Source organism: Natrix helvetica (assembly GCF_964273705.1).
Source record: "Natrix helvetica genome assembly, chromosome: 2".
Classification (NCBI taxonomy): Eukaryota; Metazoa; Chordata; class Lepidosauria; order Squamata; family Natricidae; genus Natrix; species Natrix helvetica.
The window spans coordinates 227,494,079-227,516,734 of NC_138552.1; the positions used below are offsets into that span (position 1 = coordinate 227,494,079).

Sequence of the window (22,656 nt, forward strand, 5' to 3'; positions counted from 1 at the left end):
AATAAATCAAATAAATACTGCACTCTGTGACAATTGCATATTCTCAAGAATGCTACAATTCAATTGCAGCGTATTTTTAAATTATACTTTTAAGTATAACAGGTGAATATTAGAACATCTCAAACATATCAGAAGTGGCTTTAACCAGTCATTATCAAATTATATCATTTATAGGTCCACCACACAACAGATTAGAAGAAATGCTTCTACATCAAAGGATTCATTTTAAAAGGCCTTCGCCAATCAGAAGTCGTCAGGTGCCTAATCAGGCCCTGCTCAGTTGCTTATGCCCTGTGTAGCAGTCTAAAATGTATTTTAAAATGAATGTCAAGCCATAGCTGTGGGTGAAAAGTCAGGAAATCTGTTGCGGTCACTAAACCCTGAAACTCAACATGCCCAGCACATATCTTCCATGAAAATCTACATCAGTATATTATTGAATTCAATTGAATTGAGCTGAACAAAACTTTATTTGGCCAAATTTGATTTGACACACAAGGAATTTGTCTCCAGTACAGAAGAGTTCATGTACATGTGCATTGATCATCATGTTGCTTTTCCTAGATTTCATGTACTATGTATTCTTGAAATTATAGACTCCAGCTAACTTGGACATACATCATTGCAGACAGAAACCTAGCATTTCCGTATAGGAACTCAAGAATTTTCATTAGTACGGGCCATCGGCTACATATTACACACAGAAATACTATGCAGGAGCTCTCTCACAGACTAATAGGTCAGTCATTCCCAGTCCAAGATTGGAAAATTCAAAAATATCTATATAACAATCTAAACTGGACCAGTGTACCATTTTTCAACCTCAGCAAGTTTAAGATGTGTGGACTTCAGCTCCCAGAATTGGCTGGGCTTAAAACATATATCTATCTCCCCAGTCCTTGTTTTGCTTAATAATAATCTAAAATAATACATTTGGGAGATAGTTTAATTCTTTCAAAGACTGACCCCTATTGAAGTTTTATTTTTAATTCAGTAGCAGCAATCAAAGATCATTATAAGTAAAATACACTGTATTTCTATGGAGCAAAAACCAGTTTATAAAGAATCTTTTTATCTTTCTATTCTAAGCCTCACATTCAGTGGTTTCTCCAACCTGTAACAACCATACATGCGCGTATCTGTGTCAAATGCAAAGATACGAAGGTGTTGAAAAATAGTATTTATTAGCACCCAATTTACATAAATATATATTACAAAGGACATTTATTTGTTGCTGCAATGTTTAGTAAAGCTGTTCTGTATAGTGTTACTATAGAAAGGTCCATTAGATTTTATTCAACAGAGAATGCAAGTACTTTACAAAACATTCACACTTTATTAGCAACTACCCAGAGTTACTACCTTCATTACCACATCACTTTTACCTCATATTTAATTGCAATAACAGAAGATTACAAGAAAATTTTCTTGGTAGACAGATTTACTCAAGATGCTTCACAAAGTTTGTGCCATTTGCTTTTTAAAAATTTATTTTTAAAATTGCTATATTAATTCTCAATTGGCATGTTCCACTTTTTGCATCTTTAGCTAATGTTAACCAAATGACAAACTATATTGAAAACTTTAAAGTGCATATTTATAACAGTTATGAATAACTCCTGGACTAAAACTGACAGATATTGTGGAATATTCAGTGAAGAATTCATTGTTATAAATATCCCTAAAATCTAGCATCATCATCACCGTTTTCTTTGTTGATGCAAAATCTCCTAATATGATGAAACTGAACCTAAATGATTTTAATCAAAATTTAGGCAAACTGGTATTACAAAGCATTATTAAAACTATTTCCAGTATAATAAAAATATTGCAAATTCTATGTATGTTTCCCTGGGAGTAAGTCCTGTTGATCATAGAGGATCTACTTCTAAGTAAACACATATAAGAAAATAGAGGGAATTATAAAAGCCATTTTTACTAAACAAAGAAACAAACCTCACAACATTATGTCAAATCAAAGAGTAGTTTGAGAGGTTCATGATCAGAATCACCCATACTTCATTACTTCTATTAATCCAAGCCAATGATTAAGGTTTGTATCCATGATAAATACAGTGATCACATGAACTATGTAGATCCTTGTACATATTTATTGAAGCAGTCTATGACAGTTGCTGTTACCATGCTAAATGCAGGAGAATTTCTACTCTTTTTCAGGAATTTCATTTATATTTTGAGGAGGGATTTCATTTCAGTTTAGCTGTAGTATAAAACATAAGAAACGAACCACAGTTTTCTAATGAAGAATGAAAGTCACTTCTAATACTACCAAGACTACTACCAATTATCTCAAAGTAAGAGATTTAAATCCAAACACTCAAAGAATTCAAATTAATCATAACATTAAGAGATTTCTCTAGATTCTCTGAAATAAAATATGGCAAAAAGAGCATAAGCTGTTGCCCTTCTCTTAATGCTTAACGAAAAGTCATGTACTAAAATATAACTTTATGTATGCACAAAAATTGTTCTGTACATGCCCAATCCAAATCTGTCTATTGTCCAGGAGGGCAGTTAGTGAAATGCCAAGTAATATACTAGAAGAAATAAAATATATTCATCCAACTACAACCAAGCTGCATTTTGTACTTTTCAAGCACTTTAAATGATTGGTTTAATAAGACGACCAACAGGATAAATATATACTGGTACCTGTAAATCACATATATTACTATGAAACATGGTTACCACTGTGTGTTTTCAGTTTGTTGATTTACAGTACAGGGTTTCAGTTAGCATGCAGTTAAGGTATCTTTTATTTATTTATTTATTTTTGCTTCAAACAACAAATGGAGGCTTAAATTTTCTCCCTCTGGTTTGAAAAGGAAAGATAACGAGGGGGAAAGAATGTGCTCTTGAAATAAATTATGGAAGGTCTAAGGGCAGCACTGATTCACACATTTCTTCCTGTTCTTCACGAATCAATAGCTACAGTTTCAGATGTCAAGCATATGCTCAGCATTTTCTCCCTGGTTAGCTGCATGGGCAAAACCTTTAAATAATTAGACATAATTTCAACTACAGTATGTGAAGGGAAGGCAGTTGATGTGATGAACTTAACTGGAATAGCGTAAAGAAAAGGCACACTTTGAATATTAATCAAACTAATCTAAAAATGAGTATGAATTCATAACGAAGGTGCAATCCAAGATTCCAAGATAAATGAAACAGCTTATCAATTTAAAAGGATATTTTTCAACTGCAACAGAATATATCTGTATTTAGTACAATGCAGATTGTAATATGCAATCTGAAAGACAAACACAAAATCTGCAACAGAGCCCGCAACATCATAATAAGGCTACATTGTGTTTGCTCAATGGCACCTCAAAACTCTGGCTATTCACCTGCTTTAAAAGTCACTTCTCTTGGATCAAAAATTCACTAAGCAGGATGGCACATCCTTTTATCAATATTTGAACAGGAACATTTGTTACATTCATAATTTAATCAAACATGCTGACTTATTAGTGATATGTACAGCAATTTAAACATCAGCAATTTTGTATTATGTTGTTTTAAGCAAAAAGCACAATACTATTTATATTTTATCCTTTGTATTAAGTCTCAAGAACTTTCATTACTAAAACATTGAAATTATCCATAGAATCTTCCCTTACTTATAATATATAATTACAATCTCTGTCATATATTTATATATATATATATATATATATATATATATATATATATATATATATATATATATATATATATATATATATATATATATATATATATATATATACACACACACACACACACACACATACACAAAATATACACAGCTTAACATCTGTAATATCCTTTAAAAAATAAGGATATCAAGCTAATAAAGGGAAATACACAACAGTCACACATAGATTAATGTGTTTTGTGCAGTTAGATTTTCCATTTTGACACAAAATCACAAAAATAATGAATGTGTAACAGCTATTCTTATTTAATCAGTTTTTGTAACAAAGGAAACAACTATAACAGGTTTGGGTTTTTTGTAACAAACCTACAAAAAATAACTGTTAACGGTACCATAACATAATAGCCAAAGATGGCCAATCTTTTTAAGTTTCAAGTACTTTCAAAAACCAAATCCAGTCACATATTCCCAACACTTCAAGGCCTGCTATATAAAACCATGACAATTGTGGGCAGCAGGCAAGGGGAGAGAATAATGCATATAGAAGAACACCATCTACCTTTGGACACTTGCAGCTTGCATTGGCATAAACCCTCCCAGTTTCGGCAAACATTATGGAATCACTGGAAGGGGGCAGGAAAGCATTGTTATTTCGTATGGGTTTGGTCCATGGTGAATAGAAGTCAATCACTTCACATATCCCAAACAGTACTGCTCTTGTGTGGTTTGTTAGGCTCCTATGCAGTATAGTTTAGAAAGCAGGAGAACAGCATACATATGTTTTCCAAACCAATAAGCACCCCAGTGAGAAAATTTAGAAATTGCATTTGTTGGGTAGTTGGAAAGATACGTAATATTCCTTAGCTCTACAATGAATAGTCATTAGCATCTGAAACTAATTAGATCCTTATTGTAAACATATGCCCCATCATCTTAGAAGAAGTTACATTAAGGGCTATACTGTGGTTCCAGCCACCCGTTAACATTCATTTCCAACAGTTTCAATAGAATTTACATTTATAAGCCTTTTACATATCTTCTTTTAACATCATTTTAGAAAATGTTATCACATTCATATTTTTAAATAGTCAATACTTTGAATCCATCCTGTCTATTATAAGATTCTATAGGCTGAGATTCTGTGACTCATTTAACCATTCAGTGCTAGAAAAGGAGATAATGAATTAACTGTCTCAAGGATATGAATTGCATGAATTTCCAATAGGAAATTCTAACTTAAGATCTGTTTGCTACGTCCTCCAACTTGTTGTCCTGTAGAAATGCTGGCTGGAAGCTCTTAAGAGTTGCAGCCTTAACACTTCTGCAGCACACTAGGTTGGGAGAAGCTTATCCATTAATACCCAAGCAAGCTGTTAGCCTTTGTGTTGCATAAATTGAGACAGCATCTCATTTTGCCCAAGGCCAGCCTAGACAAAAAAGGACACTTTCAAAATTAAAATGGTTCTTCCATAGATTGCTTGAAATAGGGAGTTTCCAAGCTGTCAGGACTGAGATCATATAATCAGAAGCAATTTCTAACATTCACGGAATTAAAGGTTACAAGAAGATTCTTGCTCTTATCATTTGTACAGCTTATTTTATAGATATAGACATATATATTTATAGATATGTACAAGGCAGCTACTAGGACAGGGAAGTGTTGCATCATACAAAGACTTTGGCAAGTGCGTCTGCTCCTGCACTGGCAATGTAACATTTGGTGGGATGGAATGCCACGTCATGAATGGATTCATCGTGCTTTTTGCGATGAGCCGTAAATTCCTGGATGCAGGTTTTGCTTTCAAGGTTCCACAAGCGTATAGAACAATCGTGGCCTAAAGGAGAAAAAAAATATATCTTACTTTTGTGACCAATCCTGTTGTTAGCAAGACACTTTTAAAAACACAAAATGTACTTACTGCCGGACATCAAATACAAGCCATTTGGATCGACAGCTAAACTTGTGACTGCATCCAAGTGGGCTACCATAGAATGGATCAGTTTCCCTTTGCAGTTGAACATAGAAATATATTAGAACTTGCAATAAGTTTAAGATATTAAAGAAAGTTAGGAATGTAAAATGACATGTACTCATACTGTTCATCTATACTGTGTCATGTATTAGCACAAAGCAGAATACCTTACTCTTAACGTATTCTCTTTGCTGAATAATCACCTAATTATGCACTTTTCTTGCCAGTGTCATCTTCACTGTATAATATGCTTTTCTAAACTGATACTTGGGTCACAGTACACTGTATCTTTGTTAGTACCCAAAGGAACAGCTATGCATCACCTTTACAGTTCTCTCCTGCAGTTCTCAAAAGGAGGAGATGTAACTTTACAAAGCCTGAACTCTTACATAGTTTTGAAGGAAGAACCTGTAAACACATTTGCAATATGTTGCTCTGTTGCTTGCCCAAACTCTTAATCAGCTTCTTTGCCAAGCAAAACGGTTAATTCTTCAACAGAAATGTATTCAGTAAAATTGAGTCCTGACTGCACTACATGTTTCTTCCTTTGGGCATATACCATAAGAATTATAAACAAGCATTTTAAGGGATATGATTTACAAATTTACTTTAATTATGTTATGAGCAAAACAGGTTATGAGCAAAAACAGTCTAAAAATCTTTTCTGGAAGATTTTCACAAGTTTATATACAAAGAACAAAAATCCTCCACAGATTTTAACAGCAATCTCATTTTGCACTATGTAGAAAACACATTAATATATTTTTTTTCTCCAGGTCTCTTTTTTAAAACTATGAACAGATCATACCAGCGACAAGTATCAGAGATTTCTACCATAAATACAATGTGTTACCCACTTAATTCTATAGGCTGCATTGCTCAGCCAACAAGCCTTTATTCGAACAATAGTTTTTGCTTTGTTTGTTTGTGGTTATAACTGGATACTGATTTGGAAATATTTACCACTTAATAAAGTTATCTTCAAATTGTAGGTGATCCCATATTATTTTGGGTTTTATGATATATTACACAGAGAAACAGGCTACTTACCTGTGTTATTGTCATAGAATTTAATGTGCCTGTCCTCATGGGCTGTGATGCTTATTGGAAGAGTTGGGTGGCTGATTACTTTGTTTATTTGGCAAGAAGTGTTAACTGCTGTTGACAGAAAGCACACATGCAAACAAAATCAACTACAAAAATTTTTCAAGTCATATAAAATTCTGAAACGGCCTCATCTAGTAGGCCATTCTGATGAAAGAATATTGTCAGGACCCAAACAATTATATTCTCATTATTTAAACCAGCTTTATGTTATTAGGCTCTCTAAACATAGTGGATTCCTATATAAAGCACACAAAAGAAGAACAAATGAAATACCATATGAACTTTGGACACAATATAATGATGGAACACTAGGAATTTATCTGGTGAAAAATATTCAAATTTACAATATGTTATAACCTAAGAGACAAAATTTGATAAAATTATGTAGCGTTGATATTTGACTAGAAAAATTGTCAAGAATATATAAAGATACTTCAAATTTATATTGAAAATGTGGACAACGTGAAGGGTCATTTTATCATTTCTGGTGGACTTGTAAAAAAGCTAGAAATTTCTGAGTTCAAAAGCATATAATAATAAAACAATTTTAAATATCAACATTCATCTGAAACCAGAAATTTTCTTGCTGGAATTAATGGCCAGTCAAGTAGCAAAGAGCTATGGAAGATTTTTTTTAATATATGGTTAGTGCTGTGAGACTATTATTTGCACAAAAATGGAAAGTTTCTAAAATATCCAAAACAGAGGAATGGTTAATGAAAATGACAGGACTAGCAGAGATAGCAAAATTAACTTATTGATTAGAGAATGATCAACAAGTACATTGGTCAGTAACTGGAAACCCTGTATGGAATTTTTGCTGAAAAATTAGAAAAATTTTCTAACGTGCTTTATGGATTTGAAGATCAGAAAGTGTTGCTTGAAGAAAGAAGGAATTTATGGTATAAACTTAGACAGAAAGGATAAAATATAAATACATTTATAATTGCTGTCAAAAAAGATCAGAAGCTGCTTTTTTATTAATTTTCTTTCTGTTTCTATTTCTTTGGTGGCAATTTTTGTTAAGGACTCTTTAAAACGTTCCCTTTAAACGGTTTTTGGGAGTCTTAATCAATTTCACAGGCCTTCCTTCTGTGCCTCCAAATCAAAAGAAATTACCTTAATTCATTCCATTTGGTTTTTAACACTTCACTACCATTTTCTCCATTATGCTTAGATAATTAGACAGACCTATAGACACACTGCATCAATCTTTTTGGAAGATTTTTCAACAAATTAAAATATCCTAAAATAATGATACCGATCCTACAAATATCCTGTCCCCACCAACTCTTGTTGTAGTATTTAATACATACTAGTATCTATATTGGAATCCAAGGTAAGAATGAGTTGATTTGTTTCCATGTTAAAAATGCTTGTATGTCCAGTGTTAAATGATGCTACCATAAGGCTTGGGTCACTGCTCACTAGATCCACAGATGATGGAATTCCCATTTCTACAAAAAGAATGTCCAGAGTACAAAACAAGTTTAAAACTTTGAAGTTATAACCTGAAATGCCTATATTTATGTTAGCATGAGTATTCAAGTAACAATAATGTAAACATTACTTGAGAAGATGACATACACAAGAGATATGTTTTTTAAAACTACATAATAAACAATTTTTGAAGTGTTGGAATAGGAGACAACTATGTCAACAGCGAAATCACTAAAATTTTAAATAAATGTTTATATATCTACCTACTGTATCTTTAATTCAAGATTTACCCAACCAGAGTAACATCAGAACAAAAAAGCATAAAAAACACTCAGTGAAACATTAGGTGGAATCAGCATATAAATGAATCTAGCTATGCCATTCTTTCTACAAGAAGAATCCCACCAACAGCTAAAATGATAACGCAGTTATAGGAAGAGAACACATGTTGCACAAAATTGGATAAAAATATATTATTGGAAAATTTGGAATAACCAGAGCATTATTTCTTTAAAATGAATAAACACTACTATTTGATATGAAGATTCCAATGATGAAGCCATCTATGAGATTCTCAAATTATAATATTTATTTCACAGAATGATAGAACTATCTTTAGGCAAGCATTTGAATAAAGCTCATTAAAGTATCAATAATTTCTTTTTCTAGCAATGACTACATTCCTTTGCCATACAACGCACAGTTTCTCCAGTTTGGAGTCTTATTCCATATTTGGTAGGACTATATTATCATCAAATACAAGGCTTCCTCTTGTTTTCCTGTGATCAAACCATGCAGAAAGTTTCTTTTTCTTTCTTCACAATGTCCACCCATCTTAAACCATGCATCCAAATCCTATGGCAGAGACATGGAGTAGTGATTGAGTGAATGGCAGAGGGTGAATTCTATCCATTGATGGTACCCATTCCTATGACTGGCAGAAAATATAACTGAATATAATCTACAAATTACTATTACATTTCAATTTCCAGCTGTATATAAAGAATTAAAAACTACCTCTAAGATTTTTTTTTTTAAATGAGTGAATGTTCTCTAATAGTAATTCCTTTTTAAAAATAACTGATACAAGCACACATTGAAAACAAGCCAATAGTGTTTATTTTGATCATTAACATACTTTATACTCAATAAGTATAAAGAAGAAATGAAATACAATAAAACTATACTATATACTATAATACTATATAAGTATGTATGTATGCATGAAAAGCAAATACAATGCATTCACTTAAATACAAGACACAGAGGATTGTACAGTACCTTGATTATCATTAATTATATTTAAAGCAGGAGAGATCTCCAAAGCCTTCCATAAACGTATGGTGCCATCTGCTGAACAGGAGAGCAAGCGCTGGTGTGTTGCACTATAAACCAAATCCCAGACTGCATCTGAGTGGCCTACAAATGCACCTCTTAAGATGGAAGGATCTGAGAACAAAACCATATATTTCAAGATGATAAGTTCTTAGAGTTTGGAGGCTTCATTACACTAAAATATCCCTGCCTTTTTAAAAGAAGTACCTTATTTTTTATAACACCAATTGGTCGTTCTAATCAAGAGATTATGAGTTTATTCTAAATCTTCCCAATTTATATAGGATTATTTTATTACTAATGGAGGGTTGCTCCTGAGATGTCCTCTACCACACAACCCATTTCCTAGATTTTCATATCATAGAGTTCTTATAAATACGTAAGATAATTAATTAATATATTAATATTAAGCTACTTCTATACAGTGTGTGTACACACACACAAACACACACACACACACACACATGTATTTTATTTATATATAAAATGTAACACTATATATAAAATAGAGTATTTTTTAAAAAAAGAATTTTATTGGTTTTTAAACATTTATGGGAAAAGGTAAAGGGGTGCCTAGAAAATTTTGGCAGCTCCCACACTAGTGGTAGAAATCCTTCCAAATCTCACAATTTTTACAATATTAAAAACAAGATATAAAAGATAAGCAAAAAACAGAATCTTATTCTACATTGTATCAATCATGTGTTCAATCATTTTTCCTTTGTCACTTTCTAGTATATCAACAATTACAAATATTTCAAATACTTTTATTTTTGTGACCTGACCCTTTCCGATATTGCTCCTTCCTCCCTGTCTCCCAGGTGGAGCCACAGCTCCCCCCCTCCTTCATATCTTGTACCTTGCTACCCTTTTCACTACCTTCCCTGTGTTCGTCCTCTAGGAGAGAGAAATGTTTTTTAATGAAGGCTTCAGCCTCCTGCACTGTATTAATTCTAATCCTATTTCTCTCCCAAAAGATCAACATTCCCTCTGGCAATAACCATCTAAACCAAACTCCTTTATTGTATAGTTTCTTTGATAAGGAGAAATACTTCCTCCTTCTTTCTCTTATTTTTTTTAGGAATCTGCTTAAGAATGGTGATTTCTTCATCTTTATATTTTAGTGGTCCCTCCCTTTGGGCCCCAAGCACCTCATCCCTTGTGGTCCTCCTGAGAAATTTAACATGTACTTCCCTTGGAACATTATGACTTCTAGCATAAACTGAATTAATCCTATAAACCAGGTCCATATCCCACCACAACTGTTCTTTGTCTCTCTTAATATATTCTGCTAAAATTGTACTCATAATATCCTTAAGATCTTCATTTTCTGTCTCTGGTAGATTCTGGAATCTGAGAAAAAAGGACATTCTTTCAAATTCTATTTTTGCCGTGAAGTTTTCCAATCCTACATTTCCCTTCCGGACTGCTTTAACCTCCTCCCCTAGCCCAGCTGTCCGCTCCTCCAACACCATAATTCTCTGTTTGTTTTCTGAAATATGATGTTGAACGCCTCTGAGTTCATCTTTAAGATCTGTCCCCTTTTTTTTCAACTCATTTTGACCCCTCATAATTTCTTGAAACATTTGGGTAACAGATAGCTCTTTCGGGAGAGTATTTTTTTTCTTGATTTCATGTTGAAATCTAGTGAATGGAATATGTTTCAAAATATGCAAAAATAAAAGGCAACAAAAGAAGAATCACTAACCATATGAATCATAAGGATCAATATTCGGATTTGTAATATTCCAACTCTGGATGAGGCCATCAGTGCCTCCACTGTAACACTGCTCACCATTGTTGCTCATCACTACACAAAGCACTGGACTGCTGTAAGAGAATGACACCACTAATTAGAGTTTTTTTCCCTAACGACAGATAGTCATCCAACACTAATAAGTCTAATTTACAGTAGAAATAATAGATGTCCAGATATTTTTTGTCTTGGAAATGAAGAGCTAGTGTGCAGCACTCCACATTAAACACAAATAAATTTCCTAAGTGTGCTCCCCAAATCTATTTCTGTATCACTTGTGGGAGAAAGCTTTAAGACCTAAGAATTACCTCTGTATTCTGCAAAGATAACAGCAATAGCAGCAAGAGAAACCAATGCAATCATTCAGCCAACTGTACCACCAGTACACTGTAAGAATTTCTTAGTTACTACAAGCATACAAGGTATGTTTAGAAACATTCAATGTGTGGTGAGTTCAGCTTCAACCACAAAATGAAGCAAATGCTCACCACTATTTCATGGTTTACATAATCCCTCAGTTTTCTTTTAAGAGAAGCTGCAGTGTTATATCTGCAGCAACCAAATCACATTCTATCTTTTTGTCCACATTTACTTACTTATGTGCCCTGAATGTATAGATAGGTTCAACATCAAGTGAGGTGCTCCTAAACAAAAATGAAAAGTAAGTTATCATTTAAGTTATTGCAAGAACAACCTTGCAGAATCAGGTCAATAACCCTCTGAGCCTGGCATTTTGTTTCTCACAATAACCAACCTGATGCAACTGGAATGTTTGCAAGCAAGAGGCAGAGATGCTCCTCCCCCACAATTGTTTTTGAGCTATTGGCATTCAAAGATATGAGTTTTTAAGAACAGTAATCCTTAAGATATTGTTCTCCATGAGTTCATCCAATTCCTTTTTAAAGCCACTCAAGTTAATAGCTATCATCATTTTATGAAGCAATAATTCCTCAATTATTAAAAATGTGCTGCCTGGAATGGTTTTACACTTTCATTTTCATTGGATGGCCCTTACTTTCACCAAGAGATAAAACTATTTATGTGTCCATTTTTTCATATTATGCAGATTTATACATCTTGATCATGCCTCCAATTGGTTCCCTTTCTCCAGGCTATAGTCCCAAATATTCGAGCTTTTTCTCATAGAGAAGGCATTTGAGCATCTTCATTTTAGTTTCTTTCTTCGGAACTTTTTTTACTTCTACTATATCCTTTTATAAATGCAAGAACTAGGACTGTGTACAGTACTTCCGATGTAGACATATCATAAAGATATAATGTTGGCATTATCATTTTTAGTTCTTTTCCTAGTGATTTGCATAGCATGGAATCTGCATTCTTCACTTTTGCTGCAAAAGTGAATTTTTATCTTCACTAGGCCCAGATTTTTTATTTCTGGTTAGTCATGGTCAGACCCCATCAGTATATAAATGAACCTAGTATTTTTTGCCCAAATGAGTTTGATTGTACACTTATTTAAATGTATATAATACAGCTACTGCAAAGATGGCTGCAAGAGAAACTGTAAAATAGTACTAGTCTATCCTCTTTCTCCAATAGTAAACTTTCTCTATTTCCCAGTTGTTTTTGTGAATGCGAGGAGCTGTCTATCTGCACACAAACAACATTGCAAATGTCTATGGGGATTCTCAGTCATCCAGGTCATGGGTGTCCCAAAGCTGAAGAAGCTTCTTGGATGAGAAGCGAAACATCTTCAAAGAAAAACAAGAAAGTCCAGTTTCCTCTTGAAAAAGCACCTTTGGGACAAACAGCATTACACCTAACATCATCTAAATTACTCTCACGGAAGATAAATCAGATATATAACATCATTTTTGCGATTATATTTCTTCAACATACACCCTACAAGACTGTATGTATTTCAACCATCAACTTACTTCTTTGCTGGAGATGTTTTTTGCAAATTCCACATTTTTAATGTATGGTCTTCTGAAGCAGTAATTAACACTGGTTCAATGGGATGGAAAGCCAGGCTCCTTATTCCATCAAAATGGCTCCTTAAAGTAAACTTGGGATTCCAAGTCTTCCTCAGAGCATCTTTATTGTTTGCTATCTATTGTAACAAGAACAAAAACTAGGCAAGCCAATGGGAATATACTAATTCAAATTATATTAATCACTTGACAGAGGATGTACTTCACTATAATGTTATCCAATCTCATAAAGACTAGCAAAATGTTAGAAGTTAAAATGTTACTGTTTTTTTTCAAATTAGGTATGAATCTCTGTATTAAAGTTACACATTAAACACATTTCAATAGCCAATCAGAAATGTATACTGTAATCTACAAAACAGCACTGGATATAACCTGCAAAGAAATGTTTCCTCTCTTTCTTTCTCTCTCTCTCACTCTAATTCTCATCTTTTCATTGACTCTTCCTTCACAGCCATTTCTTGGTTTTAAATTCACGTACTGAATTCTCACACTACGGCAGACCTTAAAATAAATGTTTTGGAAAATCAGAATTCATTACCACTATTGAGTAATACATCAAATGTTTGCAGGCGATTTCAGCAGGTCTCAACAAACATAATGGGTTTTTAACACCTGAGTACTGTTAACTGTTTGTAATCTGTCCCACATGCAATACAATACAATAGCAGAGTTGGAAGGGACCTTGGAGGTTCTTCCAGTCCAACCCCCTGCCTAGGCAGGAAACCTTATACCATTTCAGACAAATGGCTATCCAACATCTTCTTAAAGACTTCCAGTGTTGGGGCATTCACAACTTCTGGAGGCAAGCTATTCCACTGATTAATTGTTCTAACTGTCAGGAAATTTCTCCTCAGTTCTAAGTTGCTTCTCTCCTTGATTAGTTTCCACCCATTGCTTCTTGTTCTACCCTCAGGTGCCTTGGAAAATAGTTTGACTCCCTCTTCTTTGTGGCAACCCCTGAGATATTGGAACACTGCTATTATGTCTCCCCTAGTCCTTCTTTCTATTAAACTAGACATACAGTTCCTGCAACCGTTCTTCATATGTTTTAGCCTCCAGTCCCCTAATCATCTTTGTTGCTCTTCTCTGCACTCTTTCTAGAGTCTGCACATCTTTTCTACATCGTGGTGACCAAAACTGAATGCAGTATTCCAAGTGTGGCCTTACCAAGGCATTATAAAGTGGTATTAACCCTCCACGTGATCTTCATTCTATCTCTCTGTTTGTGCAGCCTAGAACTGTGTTGACTTTTTTGGCAGCTGCTGCACACTGCTGGCTCATATTTAAATGGTTGTCCACTAGGTCTCCAAGATCCCTCTCACAGTTACTACTATTGAGCAAGGTACCACCTATACTGTACCTGTGCATTTCATTTTTCTTGCCTAAATGTAGAACCTTACTCTTTTCACCATTGAATTTCTTTTTATTAGATAGTGCCCAATGTTCAAGTTTGTCAAGATCCTTCTGTATCTTAAGCCTATCTTCTGGAGAGTTGGCTATTCCTTCCAGTTTGGAGTCATCTGCAAATTTGATGAGTTCCCCATTTATTCCCCCATCCAAATCATTGATGAAGATGTTGAAGAGTACTGGGCCCAAAACAGAGTCTTAAGATACTCCACTGCATACTTCCCTCCATGTAGATGCAGTTCCATTGAGGACTACACGTCGAGTGCAGTTGGTCAGCCAGTTATGAATCCATCTGGTGGTGATGCTGTCCAACCCACATTCTTCTACTTTATCTAGTAGTAGGTTATGGTCTACCTTATCAAATGCCTTACTGAAGTCAGTAAGGCAACCTATATCTGCATAAGCAATCTATTTTCCCCTTTTCTGTCTCACTCTAATTTAAAATCTATGTTGGTCTAGTCATTTATTCATCTGATGAATTGAGTTGCAGCCCAAGAAATATACCTTTTAATAACATTTGGAAACAGTGCAGCCATTCTTCTTTTCTAATTAAATGCTTCTCGGTGTCATTAAAGAGTTTTACCACTATTCAAAACCAAAATAACTGTAACATTAAGAGATTAACACTTACATCATATGTCAGTGAATCTGCTTCATTGGCTACTGTAAGGCCTGCCAATTCCCCAAGGCCAAGTTCACTCTCAAGGACCTCATCTGCTCCCATAATGAAAGATTTCCCAGAAGAAGGAGGGAATGTTAAAGCTTCTACTGAAAGATAGAACACACATGAATCCACAACATGTAATGCATTGCATGAAGACAACTTCAATTACTAATACCATTTCAAAAACAAAAAAACCTGCGACTTCTGAGGAAGAAATGGCAACCTGAAGACGGCTCTGCCACAGTGAAATAAAGAGCAGGTGAGCAGACCATCTTTTTGTAATTCCTCTCCAGACACGGAAAGGGTTGAGATAATCCACAAGTGCTCCCTATGGTTGTTCCTGCTGGAAAGTGCAAACCAATGATCTCCATCAGGTTTAGAACTCTGGAACACAAGGGAATAACCATCTTGCTCAAACTACAGTCACCAGCACTTTGAACTATACCTTTATGCCTTTTTTTTTACTTGATTCTTTCATGTACATTACCACAAGATTAACTGGCAAGATACAGTTCATTTCATAATTTTCTTAATTCCTCATTTGCTTAATTTGATCACAGTAATATTGGCTCAGAAAGTGTTTAATGATATATTGATGTCTAATAAATATAGTATTGGAGATGTTTGTTTTAATAATTCTTATCAAGCCACTTATGTTCAGTATTTTTCTAGCGCCTCAGAATATATTTCATAAATTATAAGCAGCTCTCATTAGCAAAAACTCTTGAAGAATCCTACATAACTATATGCAAATCTTCCTATTCAAATTATGCAATTGCTCAACTTTCCCTAATTCATTATTTTAGTCTAGTAACCATAGATTTTTAGATTCATAGAGGACACCAAAATGGCAAGGTTCATTAGTTGGCATTATTTTTATACTATCTTTTAATTCTTAGTTTGATGAGTTTTAGAATAATATTATCAATATGTTTCTACTGCTGCTTCAAAATATTTACAAAATTCCTGTTTGATTCTTTTGTTTGTAGCTTTCAATTTGTTTGTAGTTTCCATTACATATGCCTAGTTTAAATTTAAAATTTAAATTTTGGTAATGACTGTTAAATTGAAAAATGGGATAGAAAGTGCTACCAAATTAATGACTTGTTTTTGAAAACCCAGATTTATTTAATTTATTTAAACTAGTTATATAGTCACCCATCTTATATCAAACACTGGATGGGCACCAATCAATAATTAATATATATCTTATAAAACTATAAACACTGTAAAACCTAGCACCAATTCTAGTTTCATTGAACTCGGGTCTAATTTAACAACTGACCTAACCAATTACCAAACTGCTAGAAAAATATTTTTTTAAAGAATGCAATAGGTATCACAGGAACATTTTACTACGGAACTATGTTGTGAGTTCCCCCCTCAAAATTAGTCACGTAAGGTAGACAGAAAATAAACAGATTAACAGTGTTGGAAGGGACTTTGTACTATAGGTCATCTCATCTAACCCCCTGCCCAAGCAGGACACCCTACAACCATTTCTGACAAATGGCAGTCCACTTGTAAAAGTACTATAAATGATATTAGAGTTTTTATAAACCTAGTTATACATTTTGATCAATTACACATTTTTGTAACATTTTTTTAAAAAAATGACCTAATTAACTAAAATTAATCTTTTGAGTATTGTTAATACTGAGATACATTAAAATGGAGGGAGGGATCCCCAAGCATTTATTTATTTAGCCTATTTACTTCAATAAATAAAAATTGCAGGCTTATACTAAGGCTACTTTAAACAACTTTTATTACTTAATACAACATTAATTTTTAAAACAATACTTTTACCAAGATAAAATGTTAATACTTACAAATATTAAGACTGTCTTAGAAGTTAAACCTAATCTAAGCCTACACCTATATTTTATACTATACTATATCCCCAAACTTACCTTCATCTGTTCGATTTATCTCTTGCTCAATAAGCCGTGAAGTACTGGGTCGCGTGGGTGGCACAACAGAAGGCTGTAACGCAGCGAGATCATCAACATCTCTCAAATTAGCAAGCATATCTTGCAGTTTTGACCTGTTGGGTCCTGGCCAAAAAAAGTGCAAAGTTTGGATTAGCATTAACTTTGTCAAAGTTGTGCTGGCACTAATGGCAATGGGTGCTACCTTGGGCAAAGAAAAACATGAATGTGATTCAAACAGAGACGACTAACTTCAGCAACAACTAAGTTAAAAGCATGGAATGAGGTGCTGAGAAGAGATAATAATGAAAACAAAGGTGTGCATACATACATTCACACTTTTACTCACTTTATGAACTTGCAAAATGTGAAATAAAACCAAGTGAAAGCAAATGATAAAACACAAAAGTTTTCTGAACATTAAAATACTTGTGAATTGTATTTTTTTGCACAAGTTTTGAAAATTTTCCCCAAATGGGTAGGGCTGCAGCTTTATCAGTTGTGCCATAATCTTTAAAAAAAGTGATTAGCTTTAAAAAAAAAAAAAAAAGAGGGGAAAACCAAACAAAATCAAGCAAGAATAACTTTTTTTGCTCTTCCTCAAACTACATGTGGTGAAGACCCCATGCCTTTCTCAACACTTACCTGTGTTTTGCTCCATCATTTTCCCACATCCCTGTTTTGATTGTTTTATAAAGGACTGAGGCTGAAACATATCTTCGGTAGTTTTTCCTGTTGTAAGTTTAATTAAGAATGGGAAAATATCTTACCCACAGTCCATAACTGTTTTTCCTATTCTAGTAAATACAGCTATTGTTAGTAGCTAAAAGCATTCCAACACAAATCTGAATGTACTGTTGCTCACAAGGCCTTGCTACAATAGCCTTGCCAATCTTGGAAATATTCTCATACCAGTTATTTGACCCATTCTAATTGATGAAACTCTTAAATGGTAACAGCACTATGAATATTTGCTTTGATTGTACATCAATGTAATTCAAGTTTAAAAACTGAAAATATATAGTATACAAAATTTGACAATTATCATTGACCAATCAAAATTAGATCTAGTTTTATATTTGAACACTCAGATCCCTCCAACTCAGATTTCTACATTTAAATTTTCATTGGTCTGATAAAAGAACTTCATTAGTTTTAAGTTAATGTAGCTTATAAAAAAGTAATTTCCTTTTCAGCAGCCTTTTGTCCTGAACAGATGCTGTACAATTTCTGTCATGGCAAAAAGCTACTTAACTTCACACCTTTTTTTATCAGCCAAATTTTGTTTGGAAGAGATTGAAGGCGCCATCCATTTTGCCATCGTTACCTTTAAAGTTTAAAAAGATGCTGTGAGTTTCATAAATGATTGGGTTCCACATAGTTTATCAAATGTCTAATTAAATAATTTCTAGTCAAATCCCCCCAACTCTTCACCTCACACATGGACTACACATTATTAATTTGCATATTAATTTACACACTGAATCTTTTTGCCAAGTGTGCCAAACAATAAAACCTGAAAAATACCTTCCTATTTATAAAACTTAACCTGATTCATCTGCGAGGTGACAGAGGCTGCAATACTGGTGAGGTGACAGAGCATAAAACTAGATATCTGTATCTATGACAGAAGCCAGCACAAAGAGCATATTTATGTATTTGGGGAGTCATTGTGTCAACTAAGATGCCTCTCCTGCATTTCTAAGGGATATAACTCACATGGTTCAAGAAGTGTTCTTCAAAACTCTGGTGAGAGAGATTTCACAAAAATAAGGATGGGAAAATATATATAAGTTGCAAGTGCTGCCTTCCACTTGTGAAATCAGTATTGGCAATTAATCTTGAAAAGTAACATTTAGGAAGCTACAATATATGTTAACAATCAGCAAGATGAATTAACTAAGCCATGTTATATTTGAAAACTGATGGAACTCCGGCACTCTATGCTAATTGAAATATGGTATTTAAAAGCCTGATACTCTCATTGTGTGTATTTTCAATTCACATTACTTATTCATCTTATTCCAATTCCCCAATTATGGAATACTGTACAAGTGGCAAAAGTTCCAAAATCTAATATGAAGGAAGCTGGCAAACAATTTACATTGTGAAATCCATTAACTTAGCTAACAATGGAATAAGAATTGACCACACATATTAAAGTAGGTACTGTTTAGATTTTAAGTTGATTGGCTCAGACCAGTTGCTTTAAGCATCCATACTTAAATCAAAAAAGGATATGAAAGTCTGAGAAGTTGGCCAGACTTCCAATTTCTGCTAATAATGTTGTGTACACAATGTTTTGACAGACTGACATGGTAGGGGATAGGACTGCTACAGATGCTACAAATTAGTTATGTGCAATCTCAAATTAGTGAGCAGGCCTTATTTATCTTTCCCATTAAATTCAAATGGAGGAATATAAGGAATTGACTAGGTGATAAGCATGTTCTCTCATAAGTCTCCATGAAATACATGTTTCTCCTCTTAACAAATGCCCCCTAATGACTTCTGAGGCAAATATACACCACTTGCTATTCATATCTGAGAGACTTCATTCGTCCTTCATGAGTCACCTTATTCATTGGTTTGTGGATATGAATAAGTACAAGTATTTTTCATCAAATTCCAGTGACCAGTGTGCCTTTTGTCATTATATTTATGTTATTTTAGTACCAAATATTTTAGCACTGCTTCATATTAAGAGTAATCTAATTAAAATATTGGCTATTCTTTTTAATTCCATGATAGTAAGAGAGATAACACTATAAACCACTTAAGAAAAAAAATGCTAAAAATTAGCAATTAATACAAAATAATGTACCTAACAATTGGCAATAAGCTAATTCATTAAATCAGTGTTGCAAACATCTCAATAATTTAAATTAACCATCTTGTAAATGTCAAACTCAATGGTATCCTTCAATTATTATCTAAACTTTTGTATTATTCTATATTCATTTACAAATACAATATCTGTATATAGAATTTAAATCTATGACTTGTATATTTGGAAAATGTCTGCATGATGATTTTTATTTTGAAAAATGGAAAACATAATGATACACAGGGCTAGAAATTAAATTTTGAAAACTGATCCAATTGTTTGTCTGGGTTATATATATGTCATTCAACTTAATTCAGTTACTAATCTTAATAATTAATACATTTTTCCATTTCGAGCCCTGAATTCAAGTTATGAGAAAAGCATGATCTACATGAAGCAAACATTAAAATATAAACAAGGGTAGAAATTAATATATTAACTCTCATTCTTGTTAAGGATATGTCCAGACCAAAATTCTCTACTCTAATTCTTCATATACTGAATTTATTATTTAAATACTAAGTTCATTATATGAGTTGTTCCTTTTCTTATTGCAATATTCCCAGCACTATAGAAGTTTCTGTTTTGAAACATGCCATTAAATTCAGACACTCTACACCCAACTATGTATACATACTTAAAATAATAGTATGCATAAAAGGCAAGAAAAACAGGGAAAGCAAGAAATGTCTTTTTATAACATCCATTAAACTTATTGACTTTATGTAAAGAGAATTACCCTTAAGCTGTCATAAAGACAATAAATCTGTGAAAAAAATTCTGCACTGTCAACAGGCTGCCTTCAGGTTAATCAACAATCTGTGTATTAAAAACTGCTCTACAGAAAAATGTGAAGTCCAAATCATCTGTAACACACAGAAATACAGAATAGCTCTTTGGGACTTGGTTGTAATATAGGCAAAAATAAATCAGGTAATATATATGGGGAAAAGATTAATGCCCACTTATTGCAGTATTATCTTTGACTTCAAAATCCCAGAAATGCAGGAGAGATGACACCATGCTATTTATACTACAAAAAGTTCTCTCACATAAATACTGCCTGGTTTGGACAAAACTTAGCAAGATGTACAACGTATTTTGTACATTATGTTGTCAATGTACACAGTATTAGTCTTACCAACACATTTAGATTTTAAGTGGCATTAATTTCCACCCCTGGTAACTGTAAACTGGAAAGCATTCAGGAGCAGCCAAGAAAAAGAGTAAGTAGTTTGAGGAAAACATTGAAATAAAGATAGCACTGGTGAAGTGAAAGAGGCAGGATTTGTGAATCTATGGTGCAATGTTTTCCACTTACTCTTCACCCCCTTTTTCCCTTTGCGCTCCTTTTTGTATTGTTCCTTCAGTTTGGTTATTACTCCCTGGTCCACATTCCAGGCTTCAGGCATGAGACACTGGTCTTCCTTTTCTAGACAAATTAAAACAAACGAAACATCCTTTTTGTGTTATTTGGTTTCTTAAAAATGCTTTATTTTCGGAGTATTGGCAGCAGCTGGGGATCAGTGAAATTTTGACACCAATGATGTATTTATCTGCTCAATTTATATGGCTGCTCATCTCAAATGCATGACTCCGGGTGGCTAGTGGTACAAATCAATATTCTAAAAGTGTATAATAACCTTATAAACAACATGGATAGCAGCTGAGAAAAACAATAAATCAATTAACATAATTGCAATACAGGCTCAGCTACACATCCAGAACCCTAGGCTCAACGACAAAACCAAGTTTTAAGGCTTTACGAAAGCTCAGCAGAGAGGATGAACCTGAGCTTGAGAGGGGAATGATGTTCCAGAGGGCAGGCACCACAACATAAAGACTCTCTTCTTGGATCCCCTCAGATGACACTCCATGACAGAACTTGGAACATGCTTCTCCTGCCAGTTCTTACTGAGTGGATTAATACCATCAGGAAGAAATGACCTTGCAAGTGACCACTGGTCACAAGCCATGCAGGACTTTAAAGGTATCTACCAGTACCTTCAATTTAAATCTGGAAGCATACTGGCAACCAATGCAACTCATGGACTAGACACTTCACATATTTTTGAACAACAGGCATCCTTAATTGCCCATACCACTACATTTTGCACCAGCAGAAGTTTCCAAATTCAACTAAAGTATAGCCACATGTAGAGCACATTCCAGCAGTTCAATCAGGAAGTGACCGAGGCATTGGTGACCATGAGTAGGGCCTCACAATTCAGGAACAGGGCAACTGACACATAATATGCTGCCACTAAAGGTTAAATTAAATTTGATGGTCTTGTATTTCTTCTCATATTCAATCTTGTTCACCAAGAAAGTATTCTAACTCAAACCCAATCTGTCATCATCTCTTTTGTTAATAATAGCTATAATATCATCTGATTTAATCCAGATTATTCTAATTGTTAAGACATTTTTAGAACAACAAATCTGTAGCTGGTGCTAATTTTTATTCTGGTCAGAATAGAAAATATTTCAATTGTAATAATTTCAAACATGTATTTTAAGTTCTGCTTGTGTATCTGAATATCTTGTCAAATTTCTCTTCTACTGTACAAGTCTTCACAAAAGAAAGAAAGCTAAACTTT

The 22,656-nt window shown here is 33.8% G+C and overlaps 1 protein-coding gene across 3 annotated transcripts in view; it reads right to left on the minus strand.

Moving 5' to 3' along the window:
• Positions 1-3,748: 3,748 nt before the first annotated feature.
• Positions 3,749-22,656, minus strand: part of STRN (striatin) — a 43,962-nt gene continuing 25,054 nt past the window's right edge. The window contains exons 8-19 of one of the 3 annotated variants that reach the window (XM_081942213.1): positions 21,378-21,488; positions 17,875-17,961; positions 17,212-17,355; positions 15,266-15,402; positions 13,168-13,343; positions 11,866-11,913; positions 11,222-11,343; positions 9,460-9,627; positions 8,055-8,195; positions 6,682-6,789; positions 5,578-5,664; positions 3,749-5,493 (exon numbers count right to left, since the gene is read on the minus strand). In XM_081942213.1, coding sequence (XP_081798339.1) covers positions 5,324-5,493; positions 5,578-5,664; positions 6,682-6,789; positions 8,055-8,195; positions 9,460-9,627; positions 11,222-11,343; positions 11,866-11,913; positions 13,168-13,343; positions 15,266-15,402; positions 17,212-17,355; positions 17,875-17,961; positions 21,378-21,488 — 1,499 coding nt within the window. In that variant the 3' untranslated portion in view covers positions 3,749-5,323. The remainder of the gene's footprint in view (positions 5,494-5,577; positions 5,665-6,681; positions 6,790-8,054; positions 8,196-9,459; positions 9,628-11,221; positions 11,344-11,865; positions 11,914-13,167; positions 13,344-15,265; positions 15,403-17,211; positions 17,356-17,874; positions 17,962-21,377; positions 21,489-22,656) is intronic. The other 2 variants (XM_081942214.1, XM_081942215.1) reach the window with 2 other exon arrangements.